The following is a 19,516-nucleotide window of genomic DNA, read 5'->3' on the forward strand; positions in this document are numbered from 1 at the left end:
TTATTCATATATAAAGAAGAAGAATAATAGAACCTCACAATGGATAAACTGTCAATTCTCTGTACTATAGAAAAGTAAAGTATGATACAGTCACATAGCAGAACATAGAAAAAGACAGTCTTACTTATTGCAGAAGGAGTGTCACAGAAACTGCTACTACTATAGAAATTGATTCAGACTTTTTTCAGTTTCTAGTAACTATAATACAGTCACATACTGTAGCAGCACATAGAAAAACCTACAGTATAAAAATGCATACATTTATATAAAAACTCTTATTTATAGCAGAAACACTATCACACAGACTGCTACTACTATGTTAAATGATCCAGGCTCCTTTTTCTTTTTTTGTATGTTTGTTTTCAGTTTAAAATTCGAGAGGAGGCAAAAGTTTCAATGTTTCAGCGTACTACCTTTATCAATGAAAGTCCCTCATATTCCAATGCCAAGCAGTTACACATGATGATAGTTAATGATAGTGTGATTGATAATCTTATTAAAGCAGTATACATGCTGTAATATATGCAAATTCAAGACATAGTATCCTAACTTTATCATTAAGCCAGATTTACAATCACTCCATACACTATCTACAACAATCCATGTCTTTCAATGGTAAAATTCATGAAACACAAACATTATCTGAATCTAAAAATGTTCATTTCTGATTAAGAGTAAGGCAAACAGTTTTCATTTCTGTTTTGCCTCCTTCCACTAGTAGGCTACCACAGGATGCTGAAAAGAATATCTTTGCTATATGCTACAACCACACTGAGGACCAAAAAAAGTAATTATGCAGATCTTGGGACTAAAAGCATGACTATAATCGGTACAAACAATACTTTTCCATTGTTGAGTAAAATATATCTGAAATATTCATTACAACTATAGGGATTACATTTTGATCTCTATTTATAGATCTGTATAATCCTCCAGACTAACCTGGGTTTAATCATCTGATGTTTATCTTTAATGAACTAACTGTAATTTCCCTCCATACTGAAATGCAATATTATCATGTTTTGTGCTCAGTTAGATCTCTGTATTTGGTATGTTCTCTTTCTGCAGTGTTGGTACAGTACAAATACTTCCTTTCTGGGGAGGGACAGGGGGTCTCTCTACAAGCCCCTGCTGAGACCAGCGGGACAGAATTCATCTGGGAGTGGACGTCACATGATGGAAGCTACACAAACGCTCGGATAATAACTATACAGTCCGATGGGAAGGTTAAATTGAATTTGTCGAAAGCGTCTATTTACAAGACAAGGGAAGTACGACATTTATCTGCATCCGAAGTTACAAAATGCAGGAGTTTTTACTTTCATTCAAACTAAACCAGAGAAAGTAAAAGTGGCCCAGTTTGAAGTGTTCGCTGTAAAAGGTAAATTCATGTTTTGATGCATTTTATAAATTATATTAATAATAAGATGAGACAGTATCTCTTTCATACTATGTGCAAAAATATATAACACAAAGTTCAAGTTATGTCTTGTATTTTATTTCAAAAAAGTCTAATCTGAAATTAGATTTAACTAATATGCATGTAAAGCTGCACAGTAAAATTGTTAAGTGTTAAATAACCTCTTAGAGAGTGAAGAATTGTCCATTTCTGAGTACATAGCACAAAAACCAAGGTGGAAAATTTCATTCCACGGTTATGTTTTCTCTTCCACCTCTCCATAAAATTCCCAACAATTCCCAGACCTGGAGGGATGTATATTTCTTTAAATTTGATGGCTTGTTTTTAGATGTAACCCACACAATGATTTGATGAAAAGGTTCACAAGGTTCTCTAAATCAATTGCTCTTTGCTCCTGCAGTGAAACCATATCGCTGGTCCAAAGTAAAAGAAGGTTCTGATGTGACCATGAGCTGTGAAGTATCGCACCTTCCAGATTCAGCTACACTGGACTGGGAAAGGGACACAGAACCTACTGCTAACACAACGCTGATCTACAACAACACTGCCCATGTCATCATCCACAGTGCTGACCGATCCAGTGAGGGAACGTATAGCTGCACACTCAGATGGAACGGAGCACTTATTTTCAGCATTCCCACGACACTTCAACTTGAAAGCGGTATGTTACTATGGATATCTGTTTTCACTAGATTATTTACAAAAGCATCCTGAGCTTTAAGCGTTTTTCATAAGCAACTCTGTGACTGTGAGGCACTTCATTCATTGAGAGTAAAGATAAATCCAAGTAATATCGCCATAGTGATCTTAAGACTCCAGTAAAATAGATGCATGATTGCAGATTATTCTAAATAGGAAATCTTGGGCCTCCATATTTTAAAAGGCTTTTCGGAAGTACTTTTCACAGTTTAACACAGTTTTAAAATCAGGGCTGTCAAAGGTTTAGCACATTTTTCAAAACTACAATTTTTGTGTGTCAGACTACCAAGTCAAAGTTCACAAAAACTGTTTGGGTGAGTGTTTGTGGACTGCATGCCAAAACCGCATATGAGACGTGTTCCTTTGACTCAGCTAATGTGAGCTGTAGGCTGGGGAGTGAGAACAAGCAGGCTGGAGACACCACGTGTGAGGGATTGAGTGGCTGTATAGTAATGGGGATTCAGAATTAGGGTGGGAATTGGATATACTCAGCCCCATGTTTGGTGGCAAATTATTTTTGAAGGATAAAAAAAAAATAATGTAACTATTTTAAATTCTGAATAAAATGTACATGTTTAGTATTTTAAACATTTTAATGCTGAAATTTCTACAAACAAGGCATGTCTGTTTCCATCTGAGACAATGGTAGTGCACAACAACCAGAATGGAGTAAAGAAGGGACAAAATTTAAAGTAGAGGCTACCATACTGTAGGAATGTCTCACCCATTAAATAAAAATGACAGTATTGTCAGGCGAGGGTGCGGGAGTGGACCCAAACGCAGAGTAAAAATCGAAAATCCAAAAAATGGGGAAAACAAGACTTTAATAAACAGAGAACAGGGAACAAAGGGACTTGCAGGGCGAAACTTACAAACAACGAAGATCTTCAAAAATTCACAAGAAAAAACAAAAAAACAAAAACCCAAAAAACGAGGGAAAACAGGGCAGGCAGGGCACAGGTAGACAAGCAACAGGTGAACAGGAATCAGGCAGGAACAGGTACAAACAGGTAGCCAAGCAAACAAACCAAACCAAACAAACCAAAGCAAAAGATTCCAACAACTGAGTCGGGGAGAGGGAGACTTAAATAGAAAGACGCAGACGAGACACAGGAGGGCACGATGAACAATCAAGCCACAGAGAGGGAGGGGAACACAAGACAGAACGCAACTAATAATTGGATAATAGAAAACAATAAAACAATTAACTGAACACAAACCGAGGTGCCGCCATCTGGCGGCCCAACGGAGAACATCAAGGGGAAAGACAACAGAAGACAACAGAACCCTGACAAGTATCTGTTGATGCTAATATACTTTCTTTTAAAAAAAAAAACTATAAAATATACTTACTGTATAGGGCATGCATGTTTTGATCACACTAACGATTCATAATAGCTCCCTATAATAGCTTTCATGGTGGGAGGTGGGGTATGTATTGTAGGCTATTCTATAATGAGGCCTGAGTTTTCCTCTTCCATCAACTCTGTGTGAGTTCATTTACTTTAGTATGTTTTTCATTAGCTACCCACTATCTGAAGCAGTAGAACATGAGCTGACTGTCCATTCATTTATTCTAACCACAGGTTTATTCCTCAGGTACATATAACACCTATCACACTCTGTACAGAGGGAGTTTGAACAGCAGTGAGGTGGTGCTGATCTGCCATTCTCTGAGCTCATACGGAAAAGCTTATTGGCGATGGGAGCCATCGTCTGGGAAAAATGCAATCACTGTGGCCTCAGCTGAAAAATATAAGAATGCTTCGATTTCCATGAGGATAGATAAAGAGAGATTCTCATCTGAGCGCTATGATGGATCTAATTTCCCTCTGAGAATCTCACCAGTGAAGTTTGGAGACAGTGGAATGTACTTCTGTTACTGTGAACGCTACCTGATAGCCACAGTAACACTGGTAACTGTTCAGGGTAAGTCTGAACTTCAGGTTTCTATAATTTACAAGACTGAATGAATAATAGAAAACTTAAACATGACGCTAATTAAGGTAGCTTTATTTCTTGCACTTTTTACAATATTGTGTCATGTAATGTAACTGCAGTCAAGGGCTAACAGTAACCAACAGAAGTGCTGATTCCAAGTAATAAAGGTTGTGTACCTTTCAGAAACTCCATGACAAATAATGGATGCTATCTGAATAAAAGAAAAATTCTGAAAAACAAACAAATAAATAAATATAGAATCCATGTACATGTGCTCTCTCAGTCTCAGCAGTGCCCCCTGGTGGTCTGTCCAGGAATCAGTCAGTTGTGCTGAACTGTGAGATATCACAGGTGATCGGCTCTGTGACCCTGGCCTGGCTCCGGATGAAGGGGGGCAGGGGGGAGCTCGTAAAACAGGAGGTCCTGAGTGAGGGGCACCCAGAGAAGATGCTCAGTCTCCCCCTGCCCATTCTGAGTAGAGACCAGCTGCACTGGGCCTGTGCAGTGTTCACAGAGAGCATGCTCAGAGCACAGGTCCCCCTGCACCTCACACTGCCAGCACCTGAACCTCAAGGTACTATCCTCCAATCACAGGCACAGGTTTCATTACAACTTAGGTGAAGACACTACACTACCTTGTCTCTATAGTCAAATTTCAAGTCTAGTCTCACAAGCATACAAGCTAGTCTAGTAATTAATCCACAAGAAACCATTTGGGGTGACATGTCTACCTTTCTCCTTCTTAACCTATGCATATGCCTCCAACCACATCCCTATGATAGTAGTGTGAGGAGGTAGGCCTGGCCATTTAGAATTTTATAAACAAGACACTTTGGTGCAATGGGTTGCACTGTCGCCACACAGCAAGAAGGTTGTGGGTTCAAATCTTGGTGTGGGGCCTTTCTGTGTGGAGTTTGTATGTTCTCCCTGTTTCCACATGGGTTTCATCTGGGTACTCCAGGTTCCTCCCACAGTCCAAAGACATGCAGGTAGGCCAGTTGGAGACTCCAAATTGCCCAAAGGTATGAGTGTGCGAGTGAAAGGTGTGTGTGCCCAGAGACAGATTGGCGACCTGTCCAGGGTGTATTCCTGCCTCTCGCCCAATGCACGCTGGGATCGGCTCCAGCACCCCCCGTGACCCTGTATAGCGGGTTTAGATAATGCTATAGATAATGGATGGACACATGGCTGCACTTACTACAGTGGTTTCCTCGTTTAGCCAGTTGTGACTTCTTAGGACAGTGATGGCTTTTTGGCTTTCTGTCCAGGCTCTTAAGGGTTTATTTGCACACAGACTCAAAGCATCTCAGTGTGGTTTTGCTTGCTTGCACCCAGCTTGTCTGGCAATGTGTCAGATGAGGTACTTCCTCTATGTTCAGCCATTTCCTGTTAAGTATACCTTGTATAAAGGTTAGACAGCAGTAAGAAGTGCTGCATAGGGCATCAACCATGGCAATGGTACTGTTGTGGACCCTGTTGTGGATATTAGGATATTATCACAGACTTTCAGCTGAGAGTGAGTCCCTCTTTCCACCTATATCATATATTAATTCATTCATTCATTTATTCATATATAAAGCTCATAATAATGGGCCGAATGAACCATTTCCCCCTGGCCTCTGCCTGCAGTCACCACAGTAATCACACCTCTATTCCAAAATAGCTTTGATAAAATAGTTTGTACTTCCTGTTTTTTTGAGCCATTTCCTGTGAGGTATACCATGTTAAAAGGCTGGACACCAGTAAAAAGGGCTGTGCAGGGCATCAGCCATGGCAATGGTGACTGCCACACACACAAAAGCTGAGAAAAGACTGTTGCATGCTGCATGCAAACACAGCAACATACAGCACATGGTAGCCTGTTACATGTAGCAATTAACATGAAAGTCAAATCATGATGAAATAAATAGAAGTACTAGACAAACAGGAAACACTTAAGTATGCAGGGTATTGGTCTAAACACCATGCATGCAATCATCCAGAATGCTGCAGCGCATCTGGTCTACAACCTCCCCAGACATTCCCATGTCACCCCCCTGCTCACTGACCTCCACTGGCTGCCTGTTATGGCTCGCACCAAATTTAAGACCTTGGTGCTTGCATACCAGGCAGCTAAGGGGTCAGCACCAGGGTACATTCAGAGGATCATCAGACCCTACACACCAGCCAGACCTCTCCGTTTTGCCACCTCTGGACGCTTGGCACCTCCCCCTCTTCGCGTCTGTACTTCCCGTTCCCGTCTGCTGTCTGTCCTGGCCCCTCGCTGGTGAAATGACCTCCCCGTGACGGTCAGAACAGCAGAGAATCTCACCACCTTCAAACGCAGACTGAAGACTCATCTCTTCAGGCTGCACCTCTCCCCACCCCTCACTAGCCTATAGTTCAGCTCACTGTACCTAGTTAGGATAATTTGATTATGTTAGTGTATCTGGCAGGATTGTTTTTGTGTGATTAGATGTGATTCCAGTGCTAGTTTGTACTTGGTAGGATTCTTGCTTGCTGAACAAGCTTACTCTACAGGGTTGGAGTCCTGATCGATGTGGTCACTTCTGGCACTACGATCCTTACTTCACTCTAGTGTTTCTTTTGCACCTCTACATCATGAACCTATGCACTTGTTGTACGTCGCTCTGGATAAGAGCGTCTGCTAAATGTCTATAATGTAATGTAATGTAATGCATGCATTGTTGGTTGTCAGTTGGTTGCCATGACCTAAGTGTACTGGCAAAGGAGTGACGTGATGAGCAAGTTTGTGTGGTGTGATGCAGAGCTGAGAGTTGCTACTGATCATGTGGAGAACAGACAGGAAAATCAAAAATGTTCTGCTGTTTATTGCCTATAGGACCCAGCAGAATCCTCCAGCAAACAAGAAAAAATGCCAATCTGGCAACCAATGCTTCTCAGGCAAATTAATAACAAAACTCAGACGCAACAACTTACACCCAACACAGTCCAGCACACCACTCCCCCTAAGCTCTCTCCTTTAGGCCTGAGCACCAGGCCTTTTATTAGGCCCAATTATCAGATAATTGGCCACAGCTGTAGTGACTACAATACAGCAGAGATCTGTCCATACCTGTGTGTGCGACTGGTGCTGCCCCCTAGTGGACAGCAGGACCGCAACTCCCTTCCAGGCACCACAGTGGCTAGTGGCAGTGTGGCTAGAACTGTGAGGTGCTTTTCCTTCCTGAAACTATACAGTACCCACTTTTCCCCAGATCTGTTTGAGCTAATATTAGATTTATTTATAAGCCTTTAAGGTGGATGCTCCAAATATGTGATTAGAATGTTTGTACCTGAACATTCTAATCCTAACAATTACTGCTGGCAATCGAAAGTAATGGAGTTCTAGAACATTGACTCAGAACTTTGAAGAAACATTCCTTAAAACCTACCCTTCACAGGGTTTGTCTTTACAAAGGTAGTGTGTGGAGGTGGGCCTGGCCATTTAGAATTTTATAAACAAGACACCGTGGTGCAGGGCGTAGCACTGTCGCCACACAGCAAGAAGGTTGTGGGTTCAAATCTCGGCTTGGTGTGAAGTGTGGAGTTTGCATGTTCTCCCTGTGTCCACGTGGTTTTCATCTGGGTACTCCAGGTTCCTCCCACAGTCCAAAGACATGCAGGTAGGTCAGTTGGAGACTCCAAACTGCCCAAAGGTATGAATGTGCGAGTGAAAGGTGTGTGTGCCCGGAGACAGATTGGCGACCTGTCCAGGGTGTATTTCTGCCTCTCGCCCAATGCACGCTGGGATCGGCTCCAGCACCCCACGTGACCCTGTATAGCGGGTTTAGATAATGGTATAGATAATGGACGGACACATGGCTGCACTTACTACAGTGGTTTCCTCGTTTAGCCAGTTGTGACTTCTTAGGACAGTGGTGGCTTTTGGCTTTCTGTCAATGCAGACTCGATTAATTTTAGTGTGGTTTTGCTTGCTTGCACCCAGCTTGTCTGGAAATGTGTCAGACGAGGTCTTTCCTCTTTATTAGCCATTTCCTGTAAAGCATACCCCTGTAAAAAGACTAGACACCAGTAAGAAGTGCTGCATAGGGCATCAGCCATGGCAATGGTACTGTCGTTGACCCTGTTGTGGATATCAGGATACTATCACAGACTTTCAGCTGAGAGTGAGTCCCTCTTTCCACCTATATTATATATTAATTCATTCATTTATTCATATATAAAGCTCATAAAAATGAGCCGAATGAACCATTTCCCCCTGGCCTCTGCCTGCAGTCACCACAGTAATCACACCTCTATTCCAAAATAGCTTTGATAAAATAATTTGAACTTCCTGTTTTTTTGAGCCATTTCCTGTGATGTATACCATGTTAAAAGGCTGGACACCAGTAAAAAGGCCTGTGCAGGGCATCAGCCATGGCAGTGGTGACTGCCACACACAGAAAAGCAGTGAAAAGACTGTTGCATGCTGCATGCAAACACAGCACATGGTAGCCTGCTACATGTAGCAATTAACATGAAATTCAAATCAGGATGAAATAAATAGAAGTACTGGACAAACAGGAAAAACTTAAGTATGCAGGGTATTGGTCTAAACACCATGCATGCATTGTTGGTTGTCAGTTGGTTGTCCTTTAGCCATGACCTAAGTGTACTGACAAAGGAGTGACGTGATGGGCAAGTTTGTGTGGTGTGATGCAGGGCTGGGAGTGGCTACTGATCATGTGGCGAACAGACATTCTGTTATTCATTGCCAATAAAAAGCCAACCCAACAGAATCCTCCACTAAACAAGGAAAAAGGCCCATCTGGCAACCAAAGGCTTCTCAGGTAAAATAATAACAAAACTCAGACGCATCAATTTACACCCAACACAGTCCAGCACACCACTCCCCCTAAGCTCTCTCCTTTAGGCCTGAGCACCAGGCCTTTTATTAGGCCCAATGATCAGGTAATTGGCCACTGCTGTAGTGACTAAAATACAGAACAGCTGTGTCTATACCTGTGTGTGGGGCTGGTGCTGCCCCCTAGTGGACAGCAGCACCGCAACTCCCTTCCTGCACTGTTGCCGCACAGCAAGAAGGTTGTGGGTTCAAATCTCGGCTTGGTGTGGCCAGTTGGAGACTCCGAAGTGCACATAGGTATGAGCGTGGGAGTGAAAAGTGTGTGTGCCCGGAGACAGATTGGCGACCTGTCCAGGGTGTATTCCTGCCTCTCGCCCAATGCACGCTGGGATCGGCTCCAGCACCCCCGTGACCCTGTATAGCGGGTTTAGATAATGGTTTAGATAATGGATGGACACATGGCTGCACTTACTACAGTGGTTTCCTCGTTTAGCCAGTTGTGACTTCTTAGGACAGTGATGGCTTTTTGGCTTTCTGTCCAGGCTCTTAAGGGTTTATTTGCACACAGACTCAAGGCATCTCAGTGTGGTTTTGCTTCCTTGCACCCAGCTTGTCAGTCAATGTGTCAGATGAGGAACTTCCTCTATGTTCAGCCATTTCCTGTAAAGTATACCTCGTAAAAAGACTAGACACCAGTAAGAAGTACTGCATAGAACATAAGCCATGGCAATGGTACTGTTGTGGACCCTGTTGTGGATATCAGGATACTGTCACAGACTTGCAGCTGAGAGTGAGTCCCTCTTTCCACCTATATCATATATTAATGAATTAATTAATTAATTTATATTTAAAGCTCATAAAAATACAGCCAAATGTACTAAAATAGAACAACATTGAAATGGGCAAATTGTCCATTCATTGTACTATAGAAGAGTAAAGTATAATACATTCACATAATAGAACATGGAAAAAGACAGTTTTACTATAACAGAAGGAGTATCACAGAGACTGCTACTACTATATAAATTGATTCAGACTTTCTTTTTCAGTTCAATATTCAAGAGGACGTAACTATAGTATAGTCACATACTGTAGTAGCACATGGAACCTATAGTATAAAAATGCATACATTTAAATAAAAACAGTCTTATTTATAACAGAAGGACTATCACCCAGACTGCTATATTGATATTAAATGATCCACACTTTTTTTTTCTTTTTTGTATGTTTGTTTTCAGTTTAAAGTTCAAGAGGAGGTAAACTTTTTCAGCATATTAACTTTATCGGTGAAATGGCTTTATATTCCAATGCCAAGCAGTTACACATAGTACTTTTCAAACATGAAATTCTATTATGAAATTATTAATGATAGTGTGATTGATATTCTTATTAAATAAGTATACATGCTGTAATATATTCAAATTCAAGACATAGTATCGTAACTTTATTATTAAGCCAGATTTACAATCACTCCATACTCTATCTACAACATTCCATGTATTTCACTGGTAAAATTCATGAAACACAAATATTGTCAGAATCTAAAAATGTTCATTTCTGATTATGAGTAAGGCAAACAGTTCTAATTTCTGTTTTGCCTACTTCCTCTAGTAGGCTAATACAGGATGTTGAAAAGAAAAAAAAATAAATTTGCTATATGCTACAACCACTTTGAGGACAGAAAAAAAGTAATGATCTAGATCTTGGGTCTGAAAGTATGACTATAATCGGTACAAACAATACTTCTCCACTGTTGAGTAAAATATAGCTCAAGTATTCATTACAGCTATAAGGAATACATTTTAATCACTATTTATAAATATGTATCATCCTCCAGGCTAACCTGTCGTTAAACTTTACTGAACTAACTGAAATTTCCCTTCATACTGAAACGCAACATTATCATGTTTTGTGCTTAGCTGGATCTCTGTATTTGGTATGTTCTTCTCTTTCTGCAGTGTTGGTACAGTACAAATACTTCCTTTCTGGGGAGGGACAGAGGGTCTCTCTACTAGCCCCTGCTGAGACCAAAGGGACAGAATTCACCTGGGAGTGGACGTCACATGATGGAAGCTACACAAACGCTCGGATAATAACTATACAGTCCGATGGGAATCATTCATGGAATTTGTGGAAGGTGTCTATTACAAAAAAAGGGAAGTACGACATTTATCTGAAACCCGAGTTCCAAAATGCTGGAGTTTTTACTTTTATTCAAACTAAACCTGAGAAAGTAAAAGTGGCCCAGTTTGAAGTGTTCGCTGCAGAAGGTAAAATCATTCTTTAATGTAGTTTTCACATTATGAAATTATAAATATGATGTATTTTTTATATATAAGAGTAATATAAAACAAAGTTGAAGTACTGGATATCTTGTATTTTACTTTCACAAAAGCTGAATTTGAAATTTGAATAAAATTTTATGCAAAGCTGCACAGTAAAATATCAAGTGTTAAATCAACACTTACAGAGTAAACATTTTTCCGACTGGACTCATATGTACTCTGTTAGAGTTGAATTAAAGCTGGAAATATTACATCAGTGCACCGGGAACACATAAGTGGGAGTAAAAGCAGTAGCTTGTGTTTCTCATATTTTGTACACTGCTTTATTAAACCTGAGGTGATATAAATCAGATTAGTCTATTAATAGTTTCTTAATAGTACATAAAAGCGCAATAAACGAGCTGGAGCTGGAGGACTGTATATTGCTTTAAATTTTGGTTTTCGAGATATTGCCCTCACATTGATTTGATGGTAAATAGACTGCATTTATATAGCGCTTTTATCCAAAGCGCTTTACAATTGATGCCTCGCATTCACCAGAGCAATTAGGGGTTAGGTGTCTTGCTCAGGGACACTTCGACATGCCCAGGGTGGGGGATCGAACTGGCAACCCTCCGACTGCCAGACAACCGCTCTTACCTCCTGAGCTTTTTTGATGAAAAGGTTGACAGTATTCTCTTAATCAATTGCTCTTTGCTCCTGCAGTGAAACCATCTCGCTGGTCCAGTGTAGAAGAAGGTTCTGATGTGATCAGGAGCTGTGAAGTATCACACCTTCCAGATTCAGCTACACTGGACTGGGAAAGGGACAGAGAACCTACTGCTAACACAACGCTGATCTACAACAACACTGCCCACATAATCATCCACAGTGCTGACCGATACAGTGAGGGAACGTATAACTGCACACTCAGATGGAACGGAGCACTTATTTTCAGCATTTCCTGGACACTTCAAGTCTCCAAGGGTATGTTACTATGGATACGGTTTTCACTAGAGCATTTACAAAAGCATCCTGAGCATTGACCTTTTTTCATAAGCAAACTTGTGCAAGACTTTATTAATTAAGACTAAAGATAAATTCAAGTAAAGTTATATACCAGCACACCCTGTATAGAAACAGACCTGCCAGGCTGCATATAATAGATTTCATGGTGGGAGGTGGGGTATGTATTGTAGGCTATTCTGTAATGAGGCCTGAGTTTTACTCTTCCACCAACTCTGTGTGAGTTCATTGACTTTAGCATGTTTTTTCTATTTGTTGCTCACTACCTGTAGCAGTAGCATATGTGCTGACAGTGCAGACAGACATTCTAACCACAGCTTTATTCCTCAGGTACATATAGAACACATCACACTCTGTACAGAGGGAGTTTGAACAGCAGTGAGGTGGTGCTGATCTGCCGTTCTCCAGACTCATACAGAACAGCGTATTGGCAATGGGAGCCATTGTCTGAGACAAATGCAATCATCGTGGCCTCAGCTGGCATATATCAGAATGCTTTCATTTCCATGGAGATAGATAAAGAGAGATTCTCATCTGAGCGCTATGATGGATATAATTTCCCTCTGAGAATCTCACCAGTGAAGTTTGGAGACAGTGGAAGGTACTTCTGTTATTTTGAACACCGGCTGATGGCCACAGTAACGCTGGTAACTGTTCAGGGTAAGTCTGCACTTCAGGTTTCTATAATTTACAAGACTGAATAAATAATAGAAAACTTAAACATGACGCTAATTAAGGTAGCTTTATTTCTTGCACTTTTTACAATATTGTGTCATATAATGTAACTGCACTCAAGGGCTAACAGTAACCAACAGAAGTGCTGATTCCAAGTAATAAAGGTAGTGCACCTTACAGAAACTCCATGACTAATAATGGATGCTATCTGAAAAAAATATATATATTTTCTGAAAAATAAATAAATAAATAAATGATCCATGAACATGTGCTCTCTCAGTCTCAGCAGTGTCCCCTGGTGGTCTGTCCAGGAATCAGTCAGTTGTGCTGAACTGTGAGATATCACAGGTGATCGGTTCTGTGACCCTGGCCTGGCTCCGGATGAAGGGGGGCAGGGGGGAGCTCGTAAAACAGGAGGTCCTGAGTAAGGGGCACCCAAAAAAGATGCTCAGTCTCACCCTTCCCAATCTGAGTAGAGACCAGCTGCACTGGGCCTGTGCGGTGTTCACAGAGAGCATGCTCAGAGCACAGGTCCCCCTGCACCTCACACTGCCAGCACCTGAACCTCAAGGTACTATCCTCCAATCACAGGCACAGGTTTCATTACAACTTAGGGGGAGACACTACACTACCTAGTCTCTATAGTCAAATTTCAAGTCTAGTCTCACAAGCATACAAGCTAGTCTAGTAATTAATCCATAAGAAACCATTGGGGGTGACGTGTCTACCTTTCTCCTTCTTAACCTATGCATATGCCTCCAACCACATCCCTATGATAGTAGTGTGTGGAGGTGGGCCTGGCCATTTAGAATTTTATAAACAAGACACCGTGGTGCAGTGGGTTGCACTGTCGCCACACAGCAAGAAGGTTGTGGGTTCAAATCTCGGCTTGGGGCCTTTCTGTGTGGAGTTTGCATGTTCTCCCCGTGTCCACATGGGTTTCATCTGGATCCTCCAGTTTCCTCCCACAGTCCAAAGACATGCAGGCAGGCCAGTTGGAGACTCCAAATTGCCCATAGGTATGAGTGTGCGAGTGAAAGGTGTGTGTGCCCAGAGACAGATTGGCGACCTGTCCAGGGTGTATTCCTGCCTCTCGCCCAATGCACGCTGGGATCGGCTCCAGCACCCCCCGTGACCCTGTATAGCGGGTATAGATAATGGTATAGATAATGGATGGACACATGGCTGCACTTACTACAGTGGTTTCCTCGTTTAGCCAGTTGTGACTTCTTAGGACAGTGATGGCTTTTTGGCTTTCTGTCCAGGCTCTTAAGGGTTTATTTGCACACAGACTCAGCTTGTCAGTCAATGTGTCAGATGAGGTACTTCCTCTATGTTCAGCCATTTCCTGTAAAGTATACCTTGTATAAAGGTTAGACACCAGCAAGAAGTGCTGCATAGGGCATCAACCATGGCAATGGTACTGTTGTGGACCCTGTTGTGGATATCAGGATATTATCACAGACTTTCAGCTGAGAGTGAGTCCCTCTTTCCACCTATATCATATATTAATTAATTCATTCATTTATTCGTATATAAAGCTCATAAAAATGCAGCCAAATGTACAAAAATAGAAAACATCTGCAATGGGCAAATTGTCCATTCATTGTACTATAGAAGAGTAAAGTATAATACAGTCACATAACAGAACATGGAAAAAGACAGTCTTCCGATAACAGAAGGACTATCACACAGACTGCTATATTGATATTAAATGATCCAGACTCTTTTTTCTTTTTTGTATGTTTGTTTTCAGTTTAATGTTCAAGAGGAGGTAAACTGTTTCAGCATATTAACTTTATCAGTGAAATGGCTTTATATTCCAATGCCAAGCAGTTACACGTAGTACTTTTCAAATATGAAATTCTATTATTAAATTATTAATGATAGCGTGATTGAAATTCTTATTAAAGCAGATTACATTCTGTAATATAAGCAAATTCAAGACATAGTATCGTAACTTTATCATTAAGCCAGATTTACAATCATTCCATACACTATCCACAACAATCCAGTGTCTGTCAGTGGTAAAATTCATAAAACACAAACATTATCAGAATCTAAAAATGTGTATTAAGAGTAAGGCAAACAGTTCTAATTTCTGTTTTGCCTCCTTCCACTAGTAGGCTACTACAGGATGTTGAAAAGAATATCTTTGCTATATGCTACAACCACATTGAGGACAGAAAAAAAGTAATGATACAGATCTTGGGTCTAAAAGTATGACTATAATCGGTACAAACAATACTTTTCCATTCTAGCGTAAAATATAGCTCAAATATTAATTACAGCTATAGGGATTACATTTTAATCTCTATTTATAAATATCTATCATCCTCCAGGCTAACCAGTTTTTACATTTTAATGAACAAAACTGAAATTTCCCTCCATACTGAAACACAACATTATCAAGTTTTGTGCTCAGTTGGATCTCTGTATTTAGTATGTTCTCTTTCTGCAGTGTTGGTACAGTACAAATACTTCCTTTCTGGGGAGGGACAGGGGGTCTCTCTACAAGCCCCTGCTGAGACCAACGGGACAGAATTCATCTGGGAGTGGACGTCACATGATGGAAGCTACACAAACGCTCGGATAATAACTATACAGTCCGATGGGACGTTTTCATGGAATTTGTGGAAGGTGTCTATTACAAGACAAGGGAAGTACGACATTTATCTGCATCCGAAGTTACAAAATGCAGGAGTTTTTACTTTCATTCAAACTAAACCAGAGAAAGTAAAAGTGGCCCAGTTTGAAGTGTTCGCTGCAGAAGGTAAAATCATTCTTTAATGTAGTTTGCACATTATGAAATTATAAATATGACGTATTTTTTATATATAAGAGAAATATAAAACAAAGTTGAAGTACTGGATATCTTGTATTTTACTTTTACTAAAGCTGATTTTGAAATTTGAATAAAATTTTGTGTAAAGCTGCACAGTAAAATATCAAGTGTTAAATCAACACTTACAGAGTAAACATGTTTCCGACTGGACTCATATGTACTCTGTTGGAGTTGAATTAAAGCTGGAAATATTACATCAGTGCTCCGGGAACAGATAAGTGGGAGTAAAAGCAGTGGCTTGTGTTTCTCATATTTTTGTACACTGTTTTATTAAACCTGAGGTGATATAAATCAGATTAGTTTATTTCTTAATAGTACATACAATAGCGCAAAAAACGAGGAAAAAATGTTCATTTACTGTTACATTTTCTCTTCCATCTCTCCATAAAACACCCAGCACAGAGCTGGAGGACTGTATATTGCTTTAAATTTTGATAACTGGTTTTCGAGATATTGGCCTCACATTGATTGATGAAAAGGTTGACAGTATTCTCTAAATCAATTGCTCTTTGCTCCTACAGTGAAACCATCTCGCTGGTCCAGTGTAAAAGAAGGTTCTGATGTGACCATGAGCTGTGAAGTATCACACCTTCCAGATTCAGCTACACTGGACTGGGAAAGGGACAGAGAACCTACTGCTAACACAACGCTGATCTACAACAACACTGCCCACATCATCATCCACAGTGCTGACCGATACAGTGAGGGAACGTATAACTGCACACTCAGATGGAACGGAGCACTTATTTTCAGCATTCCCAGGACACTTCAAGTTTACAAGGGTATGTTATTGTGGATACGGTTTTCACTAGAGCTTTGACAAAAGAATCCTGAGCATTGACTTTTTTTCATAAGCAAACTTGTGAAAGACTTTATTCATTAAGACTAAAGATAAATCCAAGCTGAGTAGAGACCAGCTGCACTGGGCCTGTGCGGTGTTCACAGAGAGCATGCTCAGAGCACAGGTCCCCCTGCACCTCACACTGCCAACACCTGAACCTGAAGAGCCAAAGCCAGGTACTATCCTCCTACCACAGGCACAGGATTCATTAAAACTCAGTAGGAGACATTAAACCGCCTAGTCTCTGTAGTAAAATGTTTCACAAGCATTCAAGCTAGTCTAACAATCAATCCATAAGAAACCATTGGGAGTCACATGTCTCCCTGTCTCCTTCTTAACCTATGCATATGCCTTCAACCACATCCCTATGAGCTCACTTAAGGCTTATAAGTCATTCAAACCACAATGAGAGAGAATCAGAATCCAAAGGTTAAAATGGGGACTGAATCCAGACCATACCACTGAATAATAATGCTTCTGTCTCTCCTGTGTCCTAGTGTTTGTGAATATGACCGTTCGCTTGTCACACATTTGAAATCTGAATAGTGTTGCTCTATGTGATAGCTTACAGCTTCAAATAAGTAATTAATGCCAATGTAACTCTCTGACCCATCTTTTCAAACTATCCCAATGGTCTATGTCAGAAATACTTGGGCTCAAGGTTTGGAACTGTCAAGTCTTCTGTATCTGAACAATTTAGCATTATATTTAAAGTGTTACATTTTTAAGGTGCCATGGTTGGAATTTTAGAATTTTCTATTTTCCTTGCATAAAATATGCACTAGTCTCACATAATTAATGAATGTAAATTTGAAATACAGCTAAATTTAAAAAAGAAATTTTTTTATTGAGTTAAATATTCTCCCTGTTCTGAGCTCCCTAGTTAAGTTTCCTTCTTTTGTGCCAACACAGATAATGGGAGGATGCTGGTGATCGGTTTGGCCTGTACTGCTGCTGTGTGTGTTGGAGTGCTGTTGCTGTTGTTTCTGTTGTTTCGGCGTCTGAAAACAGCAGCGGGTAAGAGCTCTTCACTCTGTTCCTAGTTCACTGTTGCTTGACAGAGCTTTCTAGATCACTTCCACAGCTTTCTAGAGCATTCACACTAAAACAATATCTCTTATATTGTATGGCTTTGTCATATTTCAGACTCACTCATTCTTTGCAAGTTGCAAACAGAGGGCTCAATGTGAAAAGAACAGTTCTAAACTTGTTGCAAAGCTGCAAATGGAATTGATTTGATTGATTTGAAAATCATCAAGATCATCAATGACATACAACAGACAATAAAAACAATCTCATTTGTTCTTTTTAAAACTAATCCAGTACAGAGAAAAATGCTAAGAAAACAAACCAATGCCATACACAAGATCAAGCAAATATGGCCAATCAGTTCCCAGAGAGATCATTTACAGTTTGCTTAAATGTTTTTTTCTCTCTCAGGTCCCTCCACATCACCAGCTGAAGGGAACGGTGCAGCTGATGCAGTCTACAGTGACGTCACAGATCTGCAGCAGGGTCAAGGTAGTGTGGGGAACAAGACTATTCACACGTAGCATGAGGCAGTGCAGTAATGTAAGGGAATACACTACATTACAGGCATTTATCATACGCTCTTATACACAGTGACTTACACAGCTTTTTGCATCTTAAAAACACAGCATCCATTTATACAGCTGGATATACAGTATGCTGAGCTATTCAATACCTTGCTTAAGGGTACAGCAGCAGTGTCCTACCTGGGAATCGAACCTGCAACCTTTAGGTTACAAAGCCAGTTCCTTAACCAATATATTACAGTACAAAATGTACTTATAGGCCATGTGTGGCTTGATCATAGTAAAGATTCAATCATATTTTATAAATTTGCCTGGTTGATCAAAAATGTAACGTGACTCCTTATATGGTAAATCATATAAAGTTATTTAAAAGGTTTGCTTAAATCTTTCTGTCTCTCGTACTCCTATCCACATTACCAGTGGATGGGAATGGTGATTCCAGTGCAGCTGCTGCAGTCTACAGTAACGTCGCAGAGCTGCAGAAAGATCAAGGTAACGGGCTTAACTGAACTATTAACACGCTGCATGAACCGGTGAACTCATTCATGGGAGGGCTTGCATTACGGGCCAGTTTCTAGTCCTGGACTAAATTCAAAACTCCACTTTGTCCAGGAATAAGCTTAATCTGTGTCAGTGAACTCGGCCCCATACGTTCCATGCGCCAAATGTGTGTGGGAAATTAATTACACACTGAACAACTGAAATTGGGACCAATTTTGGTGCATCAGACTGCAGCTCTTGTACTTTCGAAGATGCACACCTGAGCAATACCTGAAACTATTTGTAAAAACGTGTGTTTTTCTTTTCAAAAGAAAGTGCATACCTGGGGTTGCACCTTTGCCTTCTCTTAAAAGGAGGCTGAGTTGCAGGTATGCCAGGAGTTCCACTGCCCGGACCATATTAATCAGACCTGGGTCAAATACGCATTTGTTTTGGATTCAAATACTTTTCTGTGCTCTATTGATCTTGCCTGGTGTAATTGAGCATGCCAATATGACCAGAAGGTGGGCGTTGCACTTTTTGAGAGTATTTCATTGGTTCCAATACACCAGACAAGACCAGTAAATCGTAGAAAAGTATTTGAATCTAAAACAAATACGTATTTGACCCAGGTCTGATATAAATGCAAGTTTAATCTGGCCTAAAATCATTCGTCAAATATGACGCATATGAGATTGCACAGGCAGGACATAACCGGCCTTTTCCTGTCAGGGTTAGAGGCTGGGTTTGAGGTTATGGCCGCATCAGTTAAGCCTCATACACACTAGCGGTTATAGTTTAAAAACGGAAGTATTCGAAGCCTCATACACACATACACACAAGCATTAAAACCCGTTTCGAAAACCGTTTCGGCTTCTTTAAACAATAAGAGTAAAGGGAGGAAGTGGGCAAACTGTGGGGAAAAGATTCGGTAAAAATAGGTCACTTGGTCATTCGACGTG

At 40.6% G+C, this 19,516-nt stretch overlaps 1 protein-coding gene and 1 long non-coding RNA gene across 25 annotated transcripts in view; both read left to right on the plus strand.

The window, feature by feature from the left end:
- The window catches only part of LOC118222949, a 69,980-nt gene that overhangs the window by 37,620 nt on the left and 12,844 nt on the right, over positions 1-19,516 (plus strand). For 7 of the 24 annotated variants that reach the window (XM_035408914.1, XM_035408916.1, XM_035408915.1 and 4 more), the window contains 6 exons: positions 4,344-4,634; positions 10,826-11,137; positions 11,858-12,118; positions 12,488-12,817; positions 13,113-13,403; positions 15,294-15,605. In XM_035408914.1, coding sequence (XP_035264805.1) covers positions 4,344-4,634; positions 10,826-11,137; positions 11,858-12,118; positions 12,488-12,817; positions 13,113-13,403; positions 15,294-15,605 — 1,797 coding nt within the window. Of the gene's footprint in view, positions 1-4,343; positions 4,635-10,825; positions 11,138-11,857; positions 12,119-12,487; positions 12,818-13,112; positions 13,404-15,293; positions 15,606-16,198; positions 16,460-17,430; positions 17,536-17,958; positions 18,040-18,482; positions 18,567-18,886; positions 19,051-19,516 lie in introns of those variants that run through there. The other 17 variants (XM_035408921.1, XM_035408923.1, XM_035408927.1 and 14 more) reach the window with 12 other exon arrangements.
- On the plus strand, positions 1,238-2,340 carry LOC118222956. The gene is made up of 2 exons (XR_004764369.1): positions 1,238-1,381; positions 1,821-2,340. It is a non-coding gene; the product is annotated as an uncharacterized LOC118222956 (long non-coding RNA).

The sequence above is a fragment of the Anguilla anguilla genome, chromosome 3 (assembly GCF_013347855.1).
Source record: "Anguilla anguilla isolate fAngAng1 chromosome 3, fAngAng1.pri, whole genome shotgun sequence".
Lineage (NCBI taxonomy): Eukaryota > Metazoa > Chordata > Actinopteri > Anguilliformes > Anguillidae > Anguilla > Anguilla anguilla.